Here is a 22,730-nt window from a genome sequence, read left to right on the forward strand (position 1 = left end):
AGCTGGTGTCCACACCTCTGCATTCAAGGGGCACTTGGAAGTGCCTTCAGTATCCCACTTTAAATTCTAGTGGCTGGGCAGGTAGACTTGCTGACCTTCCTTGGTCCCTTCCATCAGAACTATTGACACATTTCCAATTGCTTTGCAGAGATAACGCTGCTGTAAGGTGCAGTGCCCAGGGTTGCAGTCGTGCTTGCAGAGATGAGGTCTCGAGGCCGCTGCACGTGAGGCTTTGCCCTGGAGCAGGGAGCAGACTTTGCTCTTGAGGTGATGGGTTTCCATTGGGAATGGGGATGTCATCTCTGTTGAACCTCTGGGTTGTGCTCCCAATGGTACAGCAGCAGCTGGAAAGTGCTCCAGGTCCCACCAGATCCCACTGGGTCTTACCAGGTCCTCCATGTCCTGCAGCTCCTTGGGTGCCTCAGGTCCTACCAGATCTCACCAGGTCCTCCAGGACCTTCAGGTTCTTGGGTGCTCCAGATCCCACTGGATCTCACCAAATCCTTCAGGTCTTTGGCTATTCCAGGTGTGAGGTCCCATCAGGTTCCACCAAGTCCCATCAGCAGCTTGAGTGCTTCAGGTCCCACCATCCCACCACGTCTCACCAGATCCCACCAGGTCCTCCATGTCCTGCAGCTCCTTGGGTGCTCCAGGTCCCACCAGATTCCACCAGGTCTCACCAAATCCTTTGGGTCTTTGGGCGCTCCAGGTTCCATCAGGTCTCACTGAATCCCATCATCAGCTCCTTGGATGCTCGAGATCCCTCCGGGGATGCTCTCGACTGGAGGTTGCTGTGGGTCCCTTGGGGTGCCCAGCTCCGGGGATGCTGCGCACTGCGAGCTCCTGGTGACATCTAGTGGCACTGCGTGACGGACAGGCACACAAAAGGGGGGACACAGGGACCTATCCCGTCCCCCCCCCACCCCCGTCATCAGCCTTCACACCCGCCCTCCCATCAGCCCTGGGGTGCAGGTGATCAGCGGGAGGTAATTGCGTTAAACCCACGCGTGTCCCTCTGCTCGAATGGAAAAAAAACAAGTCGTGAAGCTGCTGTGTCCTCTGTATGAGGCTGTGCGTGGGGTTGGGGGGGGGATGCACCCGATAGTGGCTGTGTCCCCTGGGAGCGGTGATAGTGGGTGGGGGGACAGGACCTGGGAGTGCGGGGGGGGGTCACACAGCAGTGATGTACAGCTGTGGCAGATCCCCCCTCGTTTTGCAGCCTCCCCGCCCGCTGCCATGGCACCCTCGGTCTGCAGTGATGCTGGGGGGGGGGAGGGGGTGCAGCCCCCCCCTCCTCGCTTTGCCATCGTGCCGTTGCCTTGCCAACGCGGTGGCCTTGTCCCTGGCTCAGACGTTGTCACCCAGGGCCTGGAGCTGGCAGCACCCGCAGGTAAGAGCGGGGCGGGGGGTTGGGGGGGCTGCATCGTACAGTGTCGTTGTACACCAGGATCCCCCCCACCCTCAGAATATCTCTGCATGAACCTGTAGCCCCAATCCAGAGCAGGGATCCCCCAAGGGACCCCCAGACCATCCCCAGGGATTTTGGGGGAACTCTGGGAAGAGACCACGGTGAAGGGGGTGCACACATCACCCCCCACCCCCCCAACACACCATTGGAGGGGGAGAAGCAAAGACCCTCCCCTGCTCTGAATGACACTGAGTTTTCCCTGGAGTGGATTGTGGGATGTTTTGGGATGGAGTAGCAGGGTGACAGGCATGTCCCCACCATGAGAAAAAAGCAGTAGGGAGGGGACAGCATTTTGGGGGGGGGGAGGGGGACAATATTTGGGGGAGGGGCGCTGATTTGCCATGCTGCTGACCCCCTGCTTTGCTGGGGGGATGCTTTTCACCCCAGTGCTTGGTGGTGGCTGTAAACTTGTTTTTCCAGGGCTAAGGGGCCACCTGCAGATCCCACGGTGGTTGGGGACCAGGCTGCCCCCTCGCATCCAGGTGTTTGCAGCTGGCACTCAGGATCTGGGTGATGAAATCTAAGTGCTTTTTGCCAACCTTGAGGCCAAATGGGGCAGGACTGTATGGGGTAGGTGCCAATTCGAGGCAGGTCCCAGGGTTGTGGGGGGCCTTGTGTAGTGGGGAGGGGACCTTGCTGCCTCTCCTACCCTCACCCTGCTCTTGTTCCCCATTGTGTCTCCCAGAGCCTCTGTGGCCCCGGGGCATTAGGGCTGGATATGGGCAGGCGACATTTGCAGTGAAACCTAATGGGATAAACCAATTCCCTTAACACACTTATCCAGCTGATCCAATAAAGGTGGCTGGGAATAAAATGTGTGCGTGGTCTTAATGCATGCCCACCCCCTGCCCTACCCCACCCACCATCCCCGGTCCTGGCAGTACTCTTGGTCTGTCTGTCGCAGCCCGGTTCCAGACGCTGCTCAGCACAGACAGGGACAGAGGTGGCCTCGGGGCTGTGACTTGGTGGCCCTCACTGACGGAGACTGGAGAAGTGGCTGTGCTGGTGGAGGTGGCTCTGATCCCTGCAGATAACCCGGCACAAAGTGGCTGCAGGTGAGTCTCAGGGGCTGTGTGTGTGGTCATCGTGGTGTCCTCCCCCCCAAACCCAGTCCCCAAGGGCCATTGCTTTGGTCACTCAGTGAAGTGGGGACCCTGAGGAGCATCACTTATCCCTGTGCTGCTTTCATCTAATAGAGGGGTTCAGTGGGGTGGGGATGTGGTAGGTGGGGTGGGCATGGAGGGATGAGATGGGGAGGGGGGAGGATGGGGATGGAAATGGAGGGATGGGGATGGGGATTGGGAGGGAGTGAGAAGGGTGAGGATGGGGTGGGAGTGCGGATGTAGCTGAAGGGCTGGGGCAGGAGAAATGGGGAGGAACAGATGTGATGTGAGGGCTGGAGGCAGCAGCAGCCATGAAAGGACAGAAGGGCTGGGGTTGGGGCCAAGTGGAGGGAATGGGGGAATCACAGAATGGCTGGGGTTGAAAAGGCCCACAATGCTCATCCAGTTCCAACCCCCTGCTATGTGCAGGGTCACCAACCAGCAGCCCAGGCTGCCCAGAGCCACATCCAGCCTGGCCTTGAATGCCTGCAGGGATGGGGCATCCACAGCCTTCTTGGGCAACCTGTTCCAGTGCGTCACCACCCTCTGGGTGAAAAACTTCCTCCTCATATCTACAGAACAGGGATAGAAGTGTTGGGAGGTGACAGGAGAGCAGAGACGGGAGGACAAGGATAAGAACTGAGGGACAGGACCCTGCGATCAGGAGTACAGCAAGGTCAGGAGCTCAGGATCAGAAGCACTTGGACAGGAGCTCAGAACCAGGATCACAGCAGGACCAGGAGCTTAGAGGGTGGGAGCAGAGCGAGGACGGAGGCCAGCAGGGCTGGGCGTGCCATGGCTGCTGGGTGCCACCCTATGCAGGTGACGCAGCGGCAGCAGGAAGCATCCAGGTCTCGTGGCAGGTGAGGGCGGTCCGGGCTCCACCGCCCCAGGGGGGGGCCCTGTCAGGGCCTGGCTGCCCTCTTTGTGTCCCCGCAGGCCACCATGGATGGGTCCCCATCACCTGCCAGCCCTGCCGGGCTCTCAGCCTACGTGGCAGTGTCGCAGCTGCTGGGTCTGACGATGCTGGCAGCCACGGGAGCCTGGCTGGGCCGGTACCGGGGCGGCGTGGCTTGGCAGAGCCCGCTGCAATTCAACACCCACCCGCTGTGCATGGTGCTGGGCATGGTGTTCCTGCAGGGGGATGGTGAGTGATGGGGGGAAGGTCAACCAGGATGGCTAATAGAGTGGGTGGGAAGAGCTAGAGAAATTGGGGGGGGTGTTGGGGTGAGGGGGGGAGAGGGGGGGAGGGGAGGTTAGGGTTCAAGGGGGGATTGGGGTTCCCATGGATGTGGGGGGGACAAAGGGAGTGAGGGGGGTCCCAGGGGTATATGGGGATCTCAGAGAGATGTGGATTGTCCACAGAGATATGGGGTGGGTCCAGAAGTGGGGGGATCCCAGGGAGATATGGGGGTCCCAGGGAGGTATGGGGTGGGCTGAGGGATGTGCGGGGAGGGGGAGTCCTAGGAATGTGGGGGTCCTGAGGAGGTGTGAGGATCCCAGGGAGGTGTGGGGGTCCCAGAGACATGTGAGGGTGCTAAAGAGGTTATGGTCCCAGGGAGGTATGGGGATCTCAGAGAGATGTGGGGGTTGCAGGGAGATAAAGGGTGGGCCCAGGGGATTGGGGGGTCCCAAGGACACGTGGGGGGCCCAGGGAGGTGGGGGATCCCAGGGACATGTCCGGGGTCTTAGGGAGGTATGGGAATCTCAGAGAGATGTGGGGGTCCCAGGGAGGTATGGGGTGGGCCCAAGGATGTGGGGGTCCTAGGGAGGTGGGTGTCCATGGGGAGGTGGGGGTCCCAGGAATGTGGGGTGGACTCAGGGACATGTGTTGTTTCTGGGGAGGTGGGGGGGACGTGGACACTGCCCCACTGCTCACTGCCCTCTCTCCATCAGCTCTCCTGGTGTACCGGGTGTTCAGGAACGAGGCCAGGCGCTCCACCAAAGCGCTGCACGCGCTGCTGCACGGCCTGGCGCTGCTCATCGCGCTCGTTGGTGGGTGCTGTGGGTGGGGGTTGATGGATGGGACCCCCACCCCAGTGCTGACGGGCTCCTCTCTGTAGGCCTCGTGGCCGTCTTTGAGTCGCACCGTGCTAAGGGCATCTCCAACATGTACAGCCTGCACAGCTGGTGTGGGATGGCCGCCTTTGTGCTCTACCTCCTTCAGGTGAGTGCTCGCAGCCTGTGAGGAGCTGTGGGTTGGTTGCCTGTAGGGCTGAGCACCCTCTGATGTCCCAATAACCTGCAGTGGCTCCTGGGCTGTGGCTTCTTCCTGGTGCCTGGTGCGTCCTTCTCGCTGCGCGGCCGTTACAAACCCCATCACATCTTCATTGGCATCGCCCTCTTTGCCTTCTCCATCGCCACCTGTCTGTTGGGCATCACTGAGATGCTGCTCTTCAACATCAGGTGCGTGACTGACCTGGGAGGGTTGTAGCCCCTGGATCCCCATTAAGGGCTACTCCAGCCTCAGCTTGTGGGGCAGAGCCCAGCCCCTGCCCAGGCTGTGGTTCTATGGCTGTGAATCGCCCTGAAGGTTTGAGTTGTGCTGGTGCTGAGTCACTTCCCAGATGCTGTTTAATAGGGGCCTGCAGCAGCTTTTTCCTTTGGTCCTAATGTGGAATACAATCAGCAATGTGGCTGCTCTGCAGACAGATGCGTGCATAACCACACTGGGAAGCTCAGGTCCCCCCAAAAACCTCTGCCCAATTGCTGGGAGGATGCAAGAATGTCCCTCAGCTGCGTGATGTGGGGCCAGGCTGCTTGTAGGGTCTCTCTGCAAAGCAGTCTCACTTTTTGCTCTGACTGGGGACAAAGGACCCTTCCCAGTGTCTATACCTGTCTGTGGAGATACCACAGCTTTCTCCAGGAAGAGGAAGATGAGGATGAGAGGGGTTCCAACCCTGGTAGGGATGGTCACCCACGCCGCAAAGCTCAAGCATCCCCCTCTGCACCCACAGGGACTCCTACAGCAACTTTGTGCCAGAGGGAGTCCTGGCCAACGTGCTGGGGCTGCTGCTGGTGGCCTTTGGGTTGGTGGTGGGCTACGTGCTGACACGTGATGACTGGAAGCGGGCACCGCTGGCTGAGGAGATGGCCCTGTCCATGGACTTCAAGACCCTCACGGAGGGTGAGAGCCCCGGAGGCAGCCAGTGAGGCCCCCAGCGATGCCCTCAGCTGCCCGGTCCTGGTGGATGTTGGATGTCTCCGTGTGCCTCAGCTCCATGCCCAGTGTTAGTGAGCAGAGCCTTTGCTCAGGGCTCCCTCTGCATCTCCTGCTCTATGTGCAAATGGAGCTGCCATCACATACAGTGTCCCCAGACTCAGCATTTCCCTACTGCCAACCTCCAAAGTCCATTCCCATCTCTTCATGCCAAGCAGCAGATCAGATGCGTCCCATCACCGACACTTCTACTTGCTCTCAGCCCACACCCTATAGGGCTGCAGCCACCAAAGTTCCCCTGCAGCTCCGAGTGATGCCATGTTCATCCGTGCAATTTAATGTCTGTGTTCAAAATGCTTTTCCCCTCTTTCACCATGTGTTGTCTGCAAAGTGAACGCTCCTGCCTTAATAAATACTTGCAGCTAACCCTGCCTCTTACCAGCGCTCATCATTTCGAGTACCCCAATGCACTTCCCATTGCACCGGGATGGGCAGAGCTGGGCTGCTCCCACCCACACTTGCTGCCATTTGGGATCATTCATGTCAGGTTGAGAAGAACCATCAGTCCAAAGGCTGTTTCCAAGTGTTAACCATTTATAAATAAGTACATTTGTTTTTTTTTTCATACATACAGTTTTCATTGTACAGATTACAATCTGTATACATTGGAGTGAGGGGGAGGGAGTGGGAGGGGGGGGAAATGCATTCTTTTGAACTTTTCACATCTATCTCACAGCTCACATGTACAGACAAGAAAACTCTGCTCAAGCAAATACAGCAAAGGAAAAAATATGTTTTCTTCTTTCCTTATATGTGACAGGCGAAGGCCTCCGCTGTCCGCAGGGGGTGTTCTCCCCACTGCACAATGTCACAACTGTGTGGTGTTCAATATATCATCAGTAGAGAGAACAGAACATGCATTGAATAATATACTGTACAGAGAAAGTCCTTTACATCGGAATTATAGAAAAGCTAAAGGAAAATTAAGTGTCTTAAAGATCTTCCCAGCAAGTGTCTCGAAGGATGGCAACCAGGGGGGGGGGGGATTGTACAAATCACAAAGTGTGCATACTGTACAGGTCTGTACCAACTCGGATCCTCTCGGAAGTGAAGACAGAAACAAGAGACAAAAACGTTGAATGCAACACTATGGGAAAAGGGAACGCCTGGCAGGAACGACGCCTGCGGCGCTGGAAGTCCACACCAGTCCGTAAGTCAGCGGCGCAGCGAGGAGCGAAGGCGAAGCGACCGCCTCTCCTGGGTAAAGGAGAGCCCACCTGGCCCAACCCCGCGGGGTCCCGGCGCCCACCTGCCTCCCGCGGGGCTCCCCCAGGAGGGATGAAGTCCTTCTTGCAAAGCTGGCGTGGCACTGAGACGCGGCGGTGGCCGGGAGGGGAGGACGCAGCGGATCCCATTGGTGTCCGTTCAGTGTAGCGGGTGACGATCGCGTTGAGCTTCGGTTTTAAGTCTCGGGTGGATCTGGAGCAGTCCCAGTGAGATCCAGCTGCCGGTCAGGAGTTGGACACGAACGCACCTTGCTAAAGAATTGAGCCCTTAGTGGTTTAGATTAGAAAAAAGAGTTTGATTGAATGAAAATCCAGCAATTATCCAAACAAATCTGAAAAAAAAGCAGATTGACTTTTCACCGTTGTGCTTGTGTCCAAACGCACCCCAGCGGCGTCGGGGAGCGCAACCAGCTGGGAGTGAAGGCGTCCTTTGCGGAGGTCCCCGTGCCACGCCGTGCCCTCAGCCCTTCTCACCACACCATCAATCACAGCCAGGAGTTGTCGGAGACCCCGAAGACAAATCCGAGCCCAAAGCCACCAAGGAGTGACCCAGGACCTCCTCTGCAACCAACAGGCACGGCGGCTTGCTTGTTTCTCTAGGTAAGGCGGAGCTGGCACTTGGGTTCAAGCTAGACTTCTTCTGGGTAACCCTGAATTCACAACTGCCTTTGTACGAGGGGACTGCATGGCCACCCGTTCCGTACCACCCCGCTTCAGGACCTAACCCACATATGGCTTAGGCGTGATGCACACACACAGTTTACGCAAGCTAAGCGGGTTTCTTTACAGCCATGTGAAATTGGGAAAAAAAAAAAAACAAAAAACAACCAACAACCAAACACAACAAAATTCAGCCCTGGATGAAGCAGCGCAGGGTGGGCAGCCCAAGTTCCACCTCTGGAGCTGGATGAAGGACCTCAGCTTTGGAACAGCTTCCCTTTGCCAAGCACTTCCATCGGTCCCTCACAGCTGTTGTCAGAGCCCTCCAATGTCATGCCCAGCATGTAGGGCCAGCAGCACGACCACACGATGCAGGCAACCTGCCTGGCACCGCAGCATCCTCCATCCCGGGGCACAAACCAGAACCATGTGAGTCTACAATGGGGCACAAACCATTACCATGTGAATCTACACCAGGGCACAAACCAATACCAAGTGAATTTACACCAGAGCACAAACCAGAACTGTGTGATTCCAAACCAGGGCACAAACCAGAACCGTGACCCCACACAGTGCTGCAGCAGCCCCACACTGAGGTTGTGGCTCTACAATACAGAGAATGAGGGACATCTGCTGGTGCTGCAGCTCAGTACAGGCATGTGCTCCCACACTGCTGACCGAATGCACCGCAAGAGCCAAATCCAGAGGGTTTCCTAGTTGCCAGTCATCTCAGTGCAACCTAAAGGACCCCGCAAGATGCGAGAAACCCAGATGGGAGTTACTGAAAGAAGCTGAAGGCACAGCGCAACGTGGGGCACGACGGTCTGCAGCAAAGACCTGGCAGTGAGGGGACATGGGGCAAGATCAGAGCAATGAGGGCACTTCACAAAGGGACCACAAACACACACCGACCTCTGCTCCTGCACGAGCAAACCCGAGCGTGATGCTGGGGGGAGATGGCGGCTCCTCACCCCTATAAGAACTGCTGGGGAAGCGCCTTAAAGCCACTGCAAAGGCCATCGTGTTTGAAAGTGACTCCGCTTATTGATGCTTATGTACAAGAGTTGGTCCTTGTGCAAGAGATGCAACAACTCCTTGGGTTGTTTGTTTTTTTTTTTTTTTTCCCTTTTTTCTCTTTTTTTTTTTTTTTGAAAAATACACTAAGAGACGAGAGCTGCTTTGCTATTTCCTAACGAGGACACTACTCACACTTAAGTACCCAGTATTTATCAGAGGAACAAATTCTAACAGTAAAGTGCACCCACGTACAAGAGAGAACAGATGGAAAGCCATTAGTGCAAGAATCCCGTGAAAACGCAACACTTGCTATTGTGACAAACCCACACGCTGCACTACTCCAGTGTTGTCTCCGTGGTGTGCCTGCAGTGAGAGCTGTGTTTTGGTTTTATCCTTAAAACACCTTCACACCTTCACATCTGGGGGCCATGGGGCAGTGAGCAGCACAGAGAATGCAGCTCTCCAAGTGTGAGCTCTGCTGAGCAGCAGAGCGGGGCTGAGCTTGGTTCCTTTTCCCACTCCAAGAAGCAACTGAAGGCAGAAAGCTGCTCGTGTTTGGAAAGATGAGGGGAAGGGGTTTTCTCCTTGCAAAGCAAAACTGCTTCCAAAAGAGGGATGCACAGCAGCACGCTGATTCCAAGGAGAGAAGCAGCACTGCTGGTGCTCCCCCCAGCCCTGTGAGAAAGCAAAGGTCGGGGCTGAGCTGCACTGCAGAAGCAACAAGTCAACCTCAATGCAAACACTGCCCTGGACAAATACACAACAGCAGAAGCAGAGGAAAAGCCCAGGATGCTCTTGGCATGTCTGTGAGCCATAAGGACCCGCCGTACCCAGCTTGGGCTGAGCACGACCACCACTGGGGCTGGCTTAGCTCCAAACCCACCTGCACCGCTGAGGCTGAGCGCTGCAGTTTGGTTCAAGGCATTCAGCAAACTACATCCAGATTTGGGTAGCCCTTTGGAAACATCAACAGGTTTTGCTCACTCTTCCTGCTCAGCACCAGATCCCTTTCTTGCTCCACAAGGCCACAGATGGGGCCCTGGGCAGCTTAAGCTGGGGAGGGCACCCAGCCCACAGCAGGGCTCGGAGCTGGGAGGGCTGTAAGGTCCCTTCCAATCCAACCACCCCATGGTTCTATGACTTTGCTGTTAAGAGCTGATATGGGTGAGGCTCGGCGGTGGGCAACAGGCACTATTTTTGCTTTAAAACAAGCTCCAGCTTTATCACTCATCCAACCAATCGCCCTCAGCAATGGAAAGGCAAATTACAAAGCAAGCAGCACTAAGTGAAGCACTGGTAAAGAAGTCCCTCCACTCATCCCAAGAAACGCCAGGGAACAACTGGAAAATTCAGTACAAAGGTTTCTGGAAGCGTCCCCCACTATTCCCACTGCCTTGATGTGACTTGTGTTTGATTTATAAAACATAAGAGAAAAAACAACCAAACCACAAAAAAAAAAAAAAAAAAGTCCCGAAACAGAGCACATAAATAAATTATAAATATCCCTCTTTTAACTAAAGGTCCTTAAAGAGCAAAGCACCATCTCTGCCGTCTATAGGTAGAGAACAGAGCAATTGCTTTCCAAGATTTTGGGATGGATCCTGCAACCTTAAGTGACTTTGTCACCGGACTCATCCCATCCCGGAGCCACAGCGCCACGTTACGCATCCCAGCCAAGAAATAAACTGTGGGTTTCCTTTTTGGAAAGGATTTCCTCATCGAAAAGACAGAACACCATAAAAAGCCCCGAAATAAATGAAAACCCCAACGTTCAAGCTGTCCTGGTGATAAATGTGGTGCCACGTGTGTGGGATGCAGCCATCAGCTAAAGGGGCGACCGAGCTGTGGTCCCACTCCTAACCCAGTTCCCTTGGCTGATGAATGCGCCATCTCTGAGCACCTGCAAAGTGCCCATGAGTAAACCAAGGTCAGGGCACCCAGATGGCAAAGCAGCAAAGCACCGGGTGACCCCCACCCCTTCCAGCAGTGTAAGCAACTCATTAAATACAATTCCAACCGCGATGCTGCACACTGGTCAAGAAGGGTGGGTGCTGTGCATTGCTACAAATGATGCTCTGCTCTGTGTGAGCAAAGAGAATGTTGGGAAGGGAATGGCCTTGCTGCGTGGCAGCCTGCAGATGCAGGCTCTTGGGATACCTGCTCTGCTCCCACTGAGATCTGTCATCAGTAAGAGCTCATTGAGACAAAAGAAACTAATTGAAATCAGACACAATTGTCTCCTGAAAAAGATCCGGTTACCTCCCACTGTGTAGGGGATGTTCCTGGCCTACCCTGCACCACGTACTGGGATATCCTGGTTGGCAGCTGCCAAGTGAGGGAGCTCAGCTGGAATTGGGCAATGTACTGCTTGGCTGATGGTGGCTTCACAGTCAGCTGGGGGGACAGAAGGGCTGGAGAGCGTGCATGGTGTCTGATCACCGCACCAAGTACCGGAGAAACGTGGTCATGTCGCTACCAAAGAGAAATAATAATAATAATAATAATAATAATAATAATAATAATAATAATAATAATAATAATAATAATAATAATATGCATGGAAATCAAGCTTGGAAGTGTGTGCTGCAAACATAAAGGTCTTACTCCAACAAGCGTCTCTTACACATTAGACTCCACAAATGGTCTCTTTGGTTTGATTGGGGATGTCTGCCCTTGCCGGGAGTCCCGGGAGAGCTGCCTGTACAGGTTGTCCTGGTAGGCCTGTGCCACCGGCAGCGTCCTCGCCACCTTCACATCGGGGTACGAAGAGGCTTGGGTGACTCTCTCCAGGAGGTCTCCCCGGGACCCATTGGCCAGCATCCCATGGGGGCTGTAATAGTCTTCCTCTAGCAAATGGCCATTCTGTGCATTGTTGGTTTTGTTATAAAAGGCAATGTTGCTGATTGAAGAAGGTGGGCTAAATGATTCCGGCTGGGGGAGATTGCCAGGAGACGTAGGGCTAATTACAGTGTCCACTGACGACACGGCCCAGGTCCGGTTCTGCTGATGGAGGTGGGGGTACTGCTGAGTCCGAGCTGTTTTATCAATGATTCCCATGAACGGCGTGGTCCGGGAACGGGCCGGTTCGCTGGGGTACCCACCCTGCGTGGGGGACACCGGGGACAGCTCGTCGCACGCCCTGTCATAGGCCGGCTTGAGAGGGATCTCCATCTGCTGGATCGAGGCGGAGGGGCGGAAGTTGGGCGTCAGGTTGGAGGTGGATGAGATGCTATTGCTGGAGGGAGAGAAGCGCAGGCCGACGCTTTGCGAATGGAGCAGCGGCCTCGGGGTGGGAGGGTGAGGCTTGATTTCGCTGGGGTTGACGCTGATGGGTCTCCGGATGAGGTGGGACACGTCTGGCGAGCCGAGCTGGCCGGAGGGCAGGGATGAACGCTCCAGGTCCAGCTTCGAGTGGCACATGGGGTAATAGGAAGCCGACTGGCTGCGCCCGATCTGGGGTGTCTGGCTGTACCTCATGCCCCCCCTGTACGCCGAGGACGGCCTCTGCGGAAGGTCTTCCTTGGCCAGCCCTCCATGCTGGCAGATGGCCCCTGCACTGAGGCTGGCCTGCACGTGCTGCACGGGCCGGCTGTCCCCTACGATCCCCCCAATGGAGCCCTGGTACACCAGCCTGCTCTGGTTGACCCCCATCTCCCCCGCCGCTGCCTGATACTTGCTGGCCATCGAGTGGGCAACCTGGCTGTACGCACCGGTGGGGATGACGGTGCTGGAGTGAACAGCTGAGCTGGGCTGGTTGCTCCGAACGATCTGTGCCTTTGCTGGCTGCAGCCTCAGGCCCTGCTGCGGCACAGCCACGGGCAGCTGGGGCATCTGGAAGGAGCGCTGTGACATTTTGGATAGCGGGGACTTGGGCCTGCCAGGAAGCGGGCTGACGGCGCTGGGTTCTTGCTGATAGCGAACTGGGGAGCCCGACTGCGACCTGTACACGCTCATGCTGTCTGCGGGGGGGCTGGCACGGTACTGAGGGCCTCTGCGAAGAGGAGAAGGAGGTGGGCTCTGATATTCCTTCCCCTGGCTCCCCACGGGAGGTGGGCTGAAGCGGTACGAGGAGCCCTGGTGGGCAGGAGAGGTGTGCGGAGGACTGGGCCGGTAATGGGAGTTCTGGTGTGTCGGAGACAGAGTGGGAGATGTGGACTGGTAGCCCTGCCTGGTGGGAGAGCCCACCGAGCTGTTGGACCTGAAATCAAAGACCTGATGGGAGCCGAGGGGTGAGCCAGAAATATAGGCTGAGTCCCGATGAGCTGGGGATGGAGGCGGGCTCTGGATGATGGGAAGCCCTTGGTTTGGCCTGGACTCTGTCTGCAAGCCAATGGAAATGTTCTCAACGTCCTGCTCAAGGTACTCCTCCTCGAAAATGTCTTGCACAGAATACAGCTCTTCGTGCTGGGCTTCGGGCTCGGGCTCTGCTGGCAGCGGGGATGGCTGCTGCTGCTGCTGCTGCTGCTGTTGCTGCTGCTGCTGCTGCACCTGCCGGCACTCCTCCTCCACCCGCAGCAGCAGCCGCTGGATCTCACGGTTGTTGGGGCACAGCTTGATGGCCTCGTTCAGGTCCTCCAGGGCTGCTGCAAACTGCCTGCTCGACAAAGGGACAGAAAGGAGAACTGAAGTTACTCTGCATTCAAATAGAGCCGTTCTCGGAGGATATCAGGGGTTAAGTGGCTTTGTCCAGTTTACTGTGACCGCTGCAGCTGGCTGCTGCCCTACAACCCTCCCTGGGATTTATTTTACCCCACCTGAAGGTAAACACTGCCAGCCACACTACGAAGAGGGGAAAATACGGTCCCGAGATGGCACAACCCAGCCTAGCAGAACACCTCTGCAGCGTGCATTACGGGCTGACTGATTACTCCTCACAGCACCACCATGAGCCCTGCCCTGTGTTAGCAAAGGCAAAGCCAAAGCAGCTGAGCTCACTGTAGCCGTAAACAAGTGCAGCTCTGATGGAATTGCAGCTGCTGATGCCAGTGAAAACGTCACTTCTGCCCACTGGCAAACACACACGGCGTCAGAGCTGGCTGCAGGACCCAGGGGTTCCCAGGGGCAGTGCTTCAGGCTCAGCTGTCTCTCCAGTTTTGCAATGGGTTTGGCTAACTTCTGCAGAATGAAGGGTCTGAGCAATGTTAGCAAGCTTGAAACCTCCCCAGCGATGGTGTGGCAATGGTAAGGCTGTGAGGAGTTTGGCTTTGGAGTAGAACCATCCATCTGACTGTGACTGTGATCTGGAGGATGATCCCCTCCCTGGGCTGGACACGCCAACGCCTCAGCCTGCTGCTCTATCACAGAGAGAGAAAAACTCCCCAGCACCTCCCAGCAGCAGCCTGAGCTTTTGCACGGCCCACTGGAATCCAGGTGCAAGAAGGAAAAGCCTTGTTCCCTAGATGTGCTGACCTCAGGGTTGCTGCGCAAACAGGGAAACAAACAAGGGCAGAAGTGATCATGGTTTCTGTTAGAGAGACCTGGGGAGAAAAGGATGCTTGTATGCCTGGGGGCTGACATCATCTGGAGCCCAGTTCTTACACTTCCTTAAAGCATTCTGGAAACAATGGAGGGGAAAGCCATGAAAGGAAAGGCTCAAGGTCAGCATGGCTCAGCTGAGGGGCTCCTCTGCAGAACAGAAGGTCAGGGCTGCACTGCAGGAGGAGCAGGCAGCCCCATGGGGGGTCACTTCCAGGGGGAAAACATGGGAATGCCATGGGCTCCAGATGCACAGAAAGGCCATGCTGCACAGCTCAGCGCTCTGAGGGCCGCAAGCACAACAGCTGGTACAGTCACTGCATGATTGGTCACCAGCACTGCCCTGCAAGCAGTCCTGCAAGGCAAGGAGCTGGGGATTTAAGGTCAGACAAAAGCACTGTGATGAGCAGGAGCCTGCCCTTTCACATCATGTGAATCACATTTTGCTTTGAGTCCAAGCTGAGGTTGAACTGAAGTGTCTTTTAAAAAGAACACCCAGTCTTGGTGTAAAGGCTCCCGGTGCAGCACAGTGTTCAGACAAAGATGAATGCTTCAAAAACATTTATGCTCCATATTGTCATCTCATGAAGTTCCTTTGCCACTTCTTCACATGGGGACACTCACACAGAGCTGCATGCACTCAGCTTTCTCTTCCAGTTTCCTCACCTGCTGCTGCGTTTGGCTCTTGCTCTTGCATAGAAAGCTTCATAAGATTTCGGTTTCAGCTCCAGTGCTTTAGTAGCGAATTCCTCTGCCATTCCAAAGTCCTGTCATTACAATAGGCGAGTGGGTGAGTCATTGAATAGACAAGAATAAAAACATATACAAACTAGGGAGAAAACAAACTTATTGCAGACATATTTTGCACGTTAGCTCTGAGAAACTGACGGTACTGGAATGTTTCATATGGATTCCACATCACTCACAACCAAAGTGCTCTGCTGGCACATCCAGAGACTCAAAGCCCTTTCCATGCTGCTGGATGCTGTCAGCACCCATCAGAGGCCGGCGTGCCACCAGCTCTGTTCTCATTGTGTCCCCAACATGAACATGCAATCCCTGTCCAACAACCTACAGTCTTGAGGAAACATCTGGTCTCACAGAGCCTGGAATGTAATCTCATGAAGGATTCTTTTTCCACAGTTGAAAGCGATAGGAAACCTTTCCCACGCCCTCAACTTCCCACACTGAAACGCTGACATAGTTGAAAAGAGATGAACAAAGCTGTGCACGAAGGAAGGGACTGCTGGTACCTTGGGAGCTACAAAATAGGACCTGCCTGGCAAAGATCTCCCATCTGGGCCACTATTTTGCAGTCCCTTTGACTCTCCCTGCATGTCATGTTGTTGGGAGTGGGGAGGAAGAGTGTGACAGTGAAGAATGGAGATGTGATGCTGAGCGGCAATGCCATGAGATCACAGCTTGCTGCCCATCCTCAGCGCTGAGCTCTGGGGTGAAGGGGATCTCCTCCAACTGAATGCTCACTGCTTGACTTGACAGGACAAGGGGGAATGGTTTTAAACTGAGATGGGGAAGGTTTAGCTTGGATTTTAGGAGGAAATTGTTCACCCAGAGGGTGGTGATGCACTGGAACAGGTTGCCCAAGGAGGCTGTGGATGCCCCATCCCTGCAGGCATTCAAGGCCAGGCTGGATGTGGCTCTGGGCAGCCTGGGCTGCTGATTGGCAGCCCTGCACATAGCTGGATAAGCATTGTGGTCCTTTTCAACCCAGGTCATTCTATGATTCTATGATTCTATGACTTGTGCTCCAGCCCTCAGCAGTACTGCCAGACAGCACTCAAGAATACCCCTTGTTTGTCCAAGAACTCAGTAACCAAAGCCCACCCTGCTAGAGATGAAGTTCATGAGCACACCACACTGCCTTGCACCAAGCAGCCGTGCAGGGCCAGGCAAGGCCATGTGCACCCTAAAAAAAAACAGGGTGAGGTTTAATATCTCCAAGGTGTCCATGCTGGGGTTTGTTATGGGGACACACTGCTGGGAGAGGCTGACACTGCGATGAGCAACGAGGCCACAGAGCAGCACCTGCCTCACCCCAGGGAGGATCCAACCTACAGGTGCAAAAGCTGCACAACTGTCCAGTTTTTATCACAAACCCTGGGGTGACTCAATAAGCAGTAAGCTGGGGATCCAGTCCTTAATGCGCAGGCTTAGCAGGGGGCTGCCTCGCTTCAAGAGAACATTCACACTTCTGAGAACTGCGCTGTTTGTTCTGCAGCACTCAGATTTCCTTTTCATTGCCCTTCATCCGTCTCCCTCCTAGCTTAAAGGTGTCACAAAATCCCATCCTCCCTCCCTGTGCAATCATTGCCGGCTCAGATATCACTTTCTGAGTCTACAGAGACTCGAAAAGTTGTGGAGGTGAAAGTCTGAGAGCAAGGGGGAGGTGGCAGTGTGCTGGAGAACAGACGTGCTGCTGAGGTTTATCACTGGGTAGGTGCTGCTGGATTGGAGCAGGGAGTGACAGTGCTACGGCACTGCTGGGATGAGAGGGAGTGAGTGGGGGTGTCTGCAGATGAGTCACTGCCCTGGGGAAGCATCAGCCCCCTAAGCATATGCTCCTTCATTTTACATTAATTAGCATTCCAAGGAGAGCATCTCTTGGCTCCTCCTCCCTCACTACTGCCCTAGAAATGTGAAAAATGCCTCCACCCCCCAAATCCACAAAATCACCATCAAAAGGGAGCGATAAAAAATTCAAAACGCTGTAAACACAGCCATGAATTTTTCATCACCGGAGATGCACATTAAATCATTACTTCGCTCCTCTGGCAATATAAAATGTTCTTGCTCTGCAAAGGACAAGCGGGACACGCAGAGGAGACTGTGGAGGTCGAGGCAGGGCTGCAGGAGGGACGTGGCTCTGTTCACTGTGCAGAGGAGGGCGACTTACATTCATTTTCCTTCGACATCGGGAGAGGTTGAGCAGGAGTGACACCTTCAGCTCACGGAAGGTTTTCAGGTCTTCCCCAAAGCCTTCCCTGGGGAACTTCTTCAGGGCGTACTGGTAGCGCTGGGCAGCCTCCTTCACTTTACCTTTCTGATAGAAGGAGAACACGTCAAAGCAAATCCTTTGGGTGAGTTTACTGCAAAGCAATGCCAGACCCACGGGTGTTTTGGCAGCCGAGGTAAAATGATCTCATTATTTAGATGTTTTCTAGAAATGAAAGCCAGACCGTTTGTCCAGTATCTGATCTGGAAATGCAGATGCCATGTGCAAGTTGAGTTCTCCCACTCTCACACAGAGGGAAACTCAGCAAGAACTGTTTTAATAGCTCGATCCAGCTCCATCTGGTTTATGGACAAATGGACTTGTGAGCTGGGCGCACAGTAAGCCAGCTCTGCAGAAAACCCTACATCCCTCCTGTGGGAAGATTCACTCCTGGCACCCCACTATCAGCTCAGTGCTGTGCACCTCAGCAGCCACACAGTGCATAACCAGTGCAACTTCATGGTGCTGAGGAGCAGCACTCTGGCAATGATCCTTCCACACCAATCTGACCCAACCCAAAACCTCAGCAAGCACTAGGGAGGGTAAGGAACACAAAGCATTGGGTGCAACAGCAAAAGCAAAGATAAGCATTATGGTGTTGGAGTGGTTCTGACATTGGACAAATGGACCGGGACTCATCTGGAGTTCAGATGTCTAGAAATTAGGTGTCCACATCTAAGCCTGTCAGCTGGGTTCCTTTTATCGCTACTGGGATGCAACAGTCACCTTCAAAAGGTGACTCAGCCTTGCTATTTTGGGTTCTGTGCCCTGAAGGGGGGCATCAATAGCAACTGGAGTGAGAGAAAGAGGGCAGAATGGGATCTGGGACGCACGCAATTCATGATAACCCAGACAGAAGTTTTGCAGCTATAAGCAGTGAGCTTTAAAACCTCTTAGATTCAGGTTTCGGAGTCGTATCACGTATCTCTGGCAGATAACTGCAGTTGCAATGCCAGCTTTGCATATTTTCTGCTTTACCCTTGGAGCTTAACAGTGAATCATTGTTGTACTTGCACATTTTTGTGTGTGCATGCAGATCTCCAAGTCTTAATACACAAGGAGACAAAGCGACTCTAACCATGATGGTAAAACACATCCCACGAGTCAAAGGACAATGACAAAACCACCTGCGTCCCGAAGATCTGTTTCCATCACAGGTTTCTCTGGGCTATGCTGCCCTGTTGCCTTGCTCACAGCACAGAGCTGCTTGGTAACCACAACGCTGCCAGATCTGATGCGATGACATCAGCACTGAGAACCTCTGGAAAGCACTTGGGTTCTGGTGTTTTCAAGGAGGAAACGAAGTGCTGGCTCAAGCCCAGAATGCGCACAGCCTTGGCTTTGCTTCAGCTTTGTTAGGGAGTTTGGCATTCAACCTCCCCCTCCCCAACCCCATTAACCAAAGCCAGTTTGCAGCACAAGGAATCCTGCAGGCTTTAAGGCAGCAGCACTGCTCACACTGCTATCAAAGGAGGAACGAATACGTGCTGTGAGCTGCATTTTTCCCCATCTCTTCAAGAAAACTCTTCTCACCTTGTAAAACATGTCTCCCTCCTCCATCAGCTTGCTCAACAGGATGATCATGATGTCTGGTTTGGAGGTGGCCATCGCCCATGTTGCTGGACCTGCAGTGTACAGGATGCATGATGGGTAAAAAACTCATACAATGCAAGGGTGGTAGGAAGCTGGGTGGAAAAAATATCCTGGGGTGGGAATTTCTGCTGGAGAGAACAACTTGTGGCGTGGTCAAAGAGCTCCCAATGACGGAGCTGACATTTCCTCTCACACTTAAAATCAATGGCATCCACACTGCAATGGTTTTTCCTTGGCGGTCAGTCGTTAATGCTGGCACTAATCAGCACGGCCGTGTGTGGAAATGCTGGGAGCCATCTCCACGAGAGGGCAGTGCTGTTTGCAGAACTGGGGTGGGGGGCAAAGTGTGGGGGCAGTGAGAAGCATTTAAAGGGCAAATCCAAGTGGTTACGTCGAGAGTAACAGTACGTAACTTACTTGTGGATTGATATATATGTATATATATGGGTGCAGCAGCAAATCCTAGCTAAAAACCAGTGCTGAGTTGGGGATGCTCTGTGCAAAGAAGTGCTGCGGGACAGCACAAGGGGACCCAATGCAGAGCATCGTTATCTGACTGATGCTGGGGTGGTAAAATCCGGGGCCAGCTCATTAGTGTGGGGGAGGAATAAGTCACTGCTATTTCTATAAGTAGATTCAGTACGTTTTGGGGGGAAGCGGGTTAGTTTTTGAGTTCAAGTTATTCTCTGCAACAGTCATTTAAAGAAATTATTCGAAGGTGAGGTAAATTAAAAAGATTAGAGGTGTTGGGGACGCATGCAGGCTAAATCAAACAGGAGAAAGCAAGGCTGACAAAGCTATCAGATCGAGGCTGATGCTGACAGCAATGAGATATACCTCGTGGGCGACTCGGTAACGTCTGACAACCTTCAAAGAAAGGAGAAAACAAAAAGTTGTAGGAGAAGAAGGGGAAAAAAATGGATGAAGGTGAAAAGAAATTAAAAAAAAAAAAAAAAAAGAAAAGGAAAAAAAAAAAAAGCAGCTGTGAGAGGCAGGCAGCAAAGAAGCCAATGCACCAGCAAAATCCCCTTTCACAGGAAAACACAACGTGAGCGGCTGCGTGGCGCAGTGCAGGTAACACTGAGGTCTGAAGCGTATACAGAGCAGTGAAGGCAGCAGCTCACAGCAATGCATGGACACAGTACGCCTGTCGGCTCGGACTAGCAAAGATAGAAAAGGCATTACCAGAGGAAAGACCTTGCCAAAGAAACAGTTGTTTATTCGCTTTCTCTAAGTGATACGACAGCAATAAAACCATCCCCATTTAACAACACGGCACTCCTGGCTCGGGGCTGCTTTTGGGGTATGAAGCAGCACTGGGGCTGAGGCTGCCTCCGGGTTGGGGTTCTCACCCCAAGTGCCCACGCACAGTGCTGACCAGCTGCCCCCCAGGCCCTACCTATCTTTGCTCCTTTCTTCAGGAGGGTGACGACCACCGAGGTGTTGCGGCACCCCACCGCCCTGTCCAGGGGACGCATCCCGCTGTAGTCGACGTGTTCGATCATGGCCCCGTGGTCCACCAGGAACTGAACCTGCAATGGCAAACCAGCCGTCAGCTTGCTGGGGAACAATATCCAGCAACAGCTTGCCCAGCTCCAACTAGAAGAGGGGAGATTTAGGTTAGATGTTGGGAGGACAATTGAGGCCCTGGCACTGCCCGGAGCTGTGGGTGCCTCATCTCTAGAGGTGTCCACTGCCATGGATGTGCTCCAGGCAGCTTTAGCTGGTGTAGGGCAGCCAGTCTATGGCTGGGTGTGGAGCAGAGGGGCTTTGGGGTCCCTTCCAATCCAGCCATGATGTGGTTATGCGGGTCAATGGTCTTCAGGGCCCCTTCCAATCCAACTGTGCTGTGGTTCTGTATCAACGGTCTTCAAGGTCCCCTACAGCCCAACTCAACCATTCCATCTTTCTACGATCTTTAAGGTCCCTTCCAACTCAACCACGCTGCGATTCCACGGTTCTACCATCAATAAGGTCCCTTCCAACCCAACCCATCCTATGACCCCGTGATTTGCTATACCAAGCCATGCTGTCTACACCAAGCTGTGCAGTACTACTTGGAGGGGTTAAGGCAACCTGGCCTTTTGGATCTGCCACTCACCACCTCTGCGTCGCCGTAGAAAGCCGCCAGGTCCAGTGGTGTGCGCCCGTTCTTGTCCGCATGGTCGGTGGCCGCCCCATTCTCCACCAGGGCCCTCACCACAGCCAGGTGGCCCTTCAAGCAAGCCCAACTGAGGGCTGTCAAACCCTCCTTATCCATCAGAGAAATGGAGGCACCTGGAAGGACAAGTGGCAGCTCACTTGCAAGCTCAGTGACACAACAAACCATCACAGACTCTCCACACAGTGATGACAGCTTGTTTTTAGGGAACGAGAGATGTAATTATTAATTACTTTATATTAGCATTTCTCCCACTCTGCAGCTCACCCTCCATCACAACTCCAAATGCACTGATAAGAGCCGTGCAAGCAGGTTTATTCACACCGAACTGCAAGCTTGTTCACACTCTGCTCTGCAGACCCTCCTGGCAAAGCCATCTGAGCAGCCGGGTGGATCTGACATCCCTCAGCTGAGATGTCAGTCTTTCCTTTTAACTGTTTTTTTGGTGTCGTTTCTTTTCAATCCAGCCTGTATGAGTCAGAGATGAGGGCCATTTTGCTGTTTCAGCAGGTCGTGGTGTACCAGGGGAACTAAATCACCCCCATTCTTCCCCAAAAGCGCATATTTCCCCCTTCTCACTCCCCTCCCTTTCACCCAAATGGACACGATTTCCAGCAGTATTTCTCCCTGAACTTTACCCAACATAAATACAACGCTGTGGGATAAACTACTGCCAACTGCAAGCCAAGGAGTGGGGGGGGAACTTGACATTTTCTTGGATGCAGAAATTGCGCTGCCATACCAACGGGTCAGCATTGCTTCACACGGCATATGGATCCGCATACGTGATTTGAACACCAGCATTAAGTGAACACTCCTCTGCGTGGCACAAAGACAGCTCCTGTTGCCATAGCACGCGCTGAGCTCTTGCTCTCCAGTGTGCAGAAGAGATTCTGCATCAGCTCTGCTGCTCTGAGCAGCCGTGCCTACCTGTGAGATGCTCCCGCCATCAAGCTGGCATGAATCGCTGCTGCAGTGATTTTCTCCTGTAGGTAAACTCTCAAGCATGTGTTTCTCCCTGGCTCCAGAAAGCTTAGCAAGTGGGGGAGGAATGCAAACGTCCTGAGCTTCCCATTCATCCCAGCTGACACATCCCTGGGTAGCAAACATTGTCCAGATGACAGCGAGCTGCTGTGTCTTCCAGCTCGCCCATCTTGTTTGTGGAGGAGCAAAACAACGTGAACGTTTGCTGGAGATTATGTTCAGAGATCTGCACCTAGAGCTCTCAGCACAGCCCCAGCACTGTGCCTGCTGCGTGCACAGCGTGGCTGGGGCGATCTGGTGTGCTGAGGTGGCACTGTGCTGACAAACACTGCTCCCCACCTCCTGCAATGCTGCCCCACTACAAAGGATAAGCCCCATTTCATTCCTTCTCATTTGTACCATCTTCTTTCTTGCAATTAAAGGAAGTTCTTTGTTGTTGGGTGGTCCTGTGCAGAGCCACGAGTTGGACTCAGTGGTTCTTATGGGTCTCTTCCAACCTGGGATGTTCTATGATTTCATGATTCCCTTCTGCAGATCCATGAGTTGGATTCTACGATCCTTATGGGTTCCTTTTAACTTGGGATATTTTACAGTTCTCTTCTTGTTTTCTTCCCCCCCTGACTTTTGGAGCAGGTGAGAAGGCTCCTGCAGGAAGTGGGAAGGCTGGAGAGCTGTGCCAACACCCAACCATCCCATTCCTTCACCAGCCCAAGGGAAGAGCCACCACACAACGGAGTGGCACACACAGACTTCAGGGCACCAAGGCAGTGATCCAAGCTGAAGGTCCCAGCGAGCAGACAGTGCCAGGCT

At 54.0% G+C, this 22,730-nt stretch overlaps 2 protein-coding genes across 17 annotated transcripts in view; one reads left to right on the top strand and one right to left on the bottom strand.

Annotated features, from left to right (window-relative positions):
* Positions 1 to 897: 897 nt before the first annotated feature.
* On the top strand, positions 898 to 10,391 carry CYB561 (cytochrome b561). Of its 4 annotated transcripts, none has more exons than XM_072356822.1 (9): positions 898 to 986; positions 1,220 to 1,390; positions 1,889 to 2,038; positions 2,373 to 2,523; positions 3,150 to 3,718; positions 4,468 to 4,566; positions 4,635 to 4,738; positions 4,820 to 4,977; positions 5,529 to 6,168. In XM_072356822.1, the coding sequence occupies exons 5-9, from the start codon at positions 3,517 to 3,519 to the stop codon at positions 5,722 to 5,724; spliced, it is 759 nt and encodes a 252-aa protein (XP_072212923.1). In that variant the 5' UTR covers positions 898 to 986; positions 1,220 to 1,390; positions 1,889 to 2,038; positions 2,373 to 2,523; positions 3,150 to 3,516; the 3' UTR covers positions 5,725 to 6,168. The 4 variants fall into 4 exon arrangements, with proteins under 4 accessions (XP_072212923.1, XP_072212924.1, XP_072212922.1 ...); XM_072356821.1 differs by having other exon boundaries at positions 903 to 986; positions 3,511 to 3,718; XM_072356823.1 differs by lacking the exon at positions 1,889 to 2,038.
* A 717-nt stretch (positions 10,392 to 11,108) lies between these two features.
* TANC2 (tetratricopeptide repeat, ankyrin repeat and coiled-coil containing 2) overlaps positions 11,109 to 22,730 on the bottom strand; it is a 136,131-nt gene continuing 124,509 nt past the window's right edge. For 12 of the 13 annotated variants that reach the window (XM_072356816.1, XM_072356814.1, XM_072356812.1 and 9 more), the window contains 7 exons: positions 20,877 to 21,052; positions 20,175 to 20,307; positions 19,613 to 19,642; positions 18,716 to 18,807; positions 17,084 to 17,230; positions 14,836 to 14,936; positions 11,109 to 13,288 (listed from right to left, as the gene is read on the bottom strand). In XM_072356816.1, the coding sequence (XP_072212917.1) occupies positions 11,314 to 13,288; positions 14,836 to 14,936; positions 17,084 to 17,230; positions 18,716 to 18,807; positions 19,613 to 19,642; positions 20,175 to 20,307; positions 20,877 to 21,052 (2,654 nt within the window). In that variant the 3' untranslated portion in view covers positions 11,109 to 11,313. The remainder of the gene's footprint in view (positions 13,289 to 14,835; positions 14,937 to 17,083; positions 17,231 to 18,715; positions 18,808 to 19,612; positions 19,643 to 20,174; positions 20,308 to 20,876; positions 21,053 to 22,730) is intronic. The other variant, XM_072356810.1, reaches the window with a different exon arrangement.

The sequence above is a fragment of the Excalfactoria chinensis genome, chromosome 24, assembly GCF_039878825.1.
Source record: "Excalfactoria chinensis isolate bCotChi1 chromosome 24, bCotChi1.hap2, whole genome shotgun sequence".
Lineage (NCBI taxonomy): Eukaryota > Metazoa > Chordata > Aves > Galliformes > Phasianidae > Excalfactoria > Excalfactoria chinensis.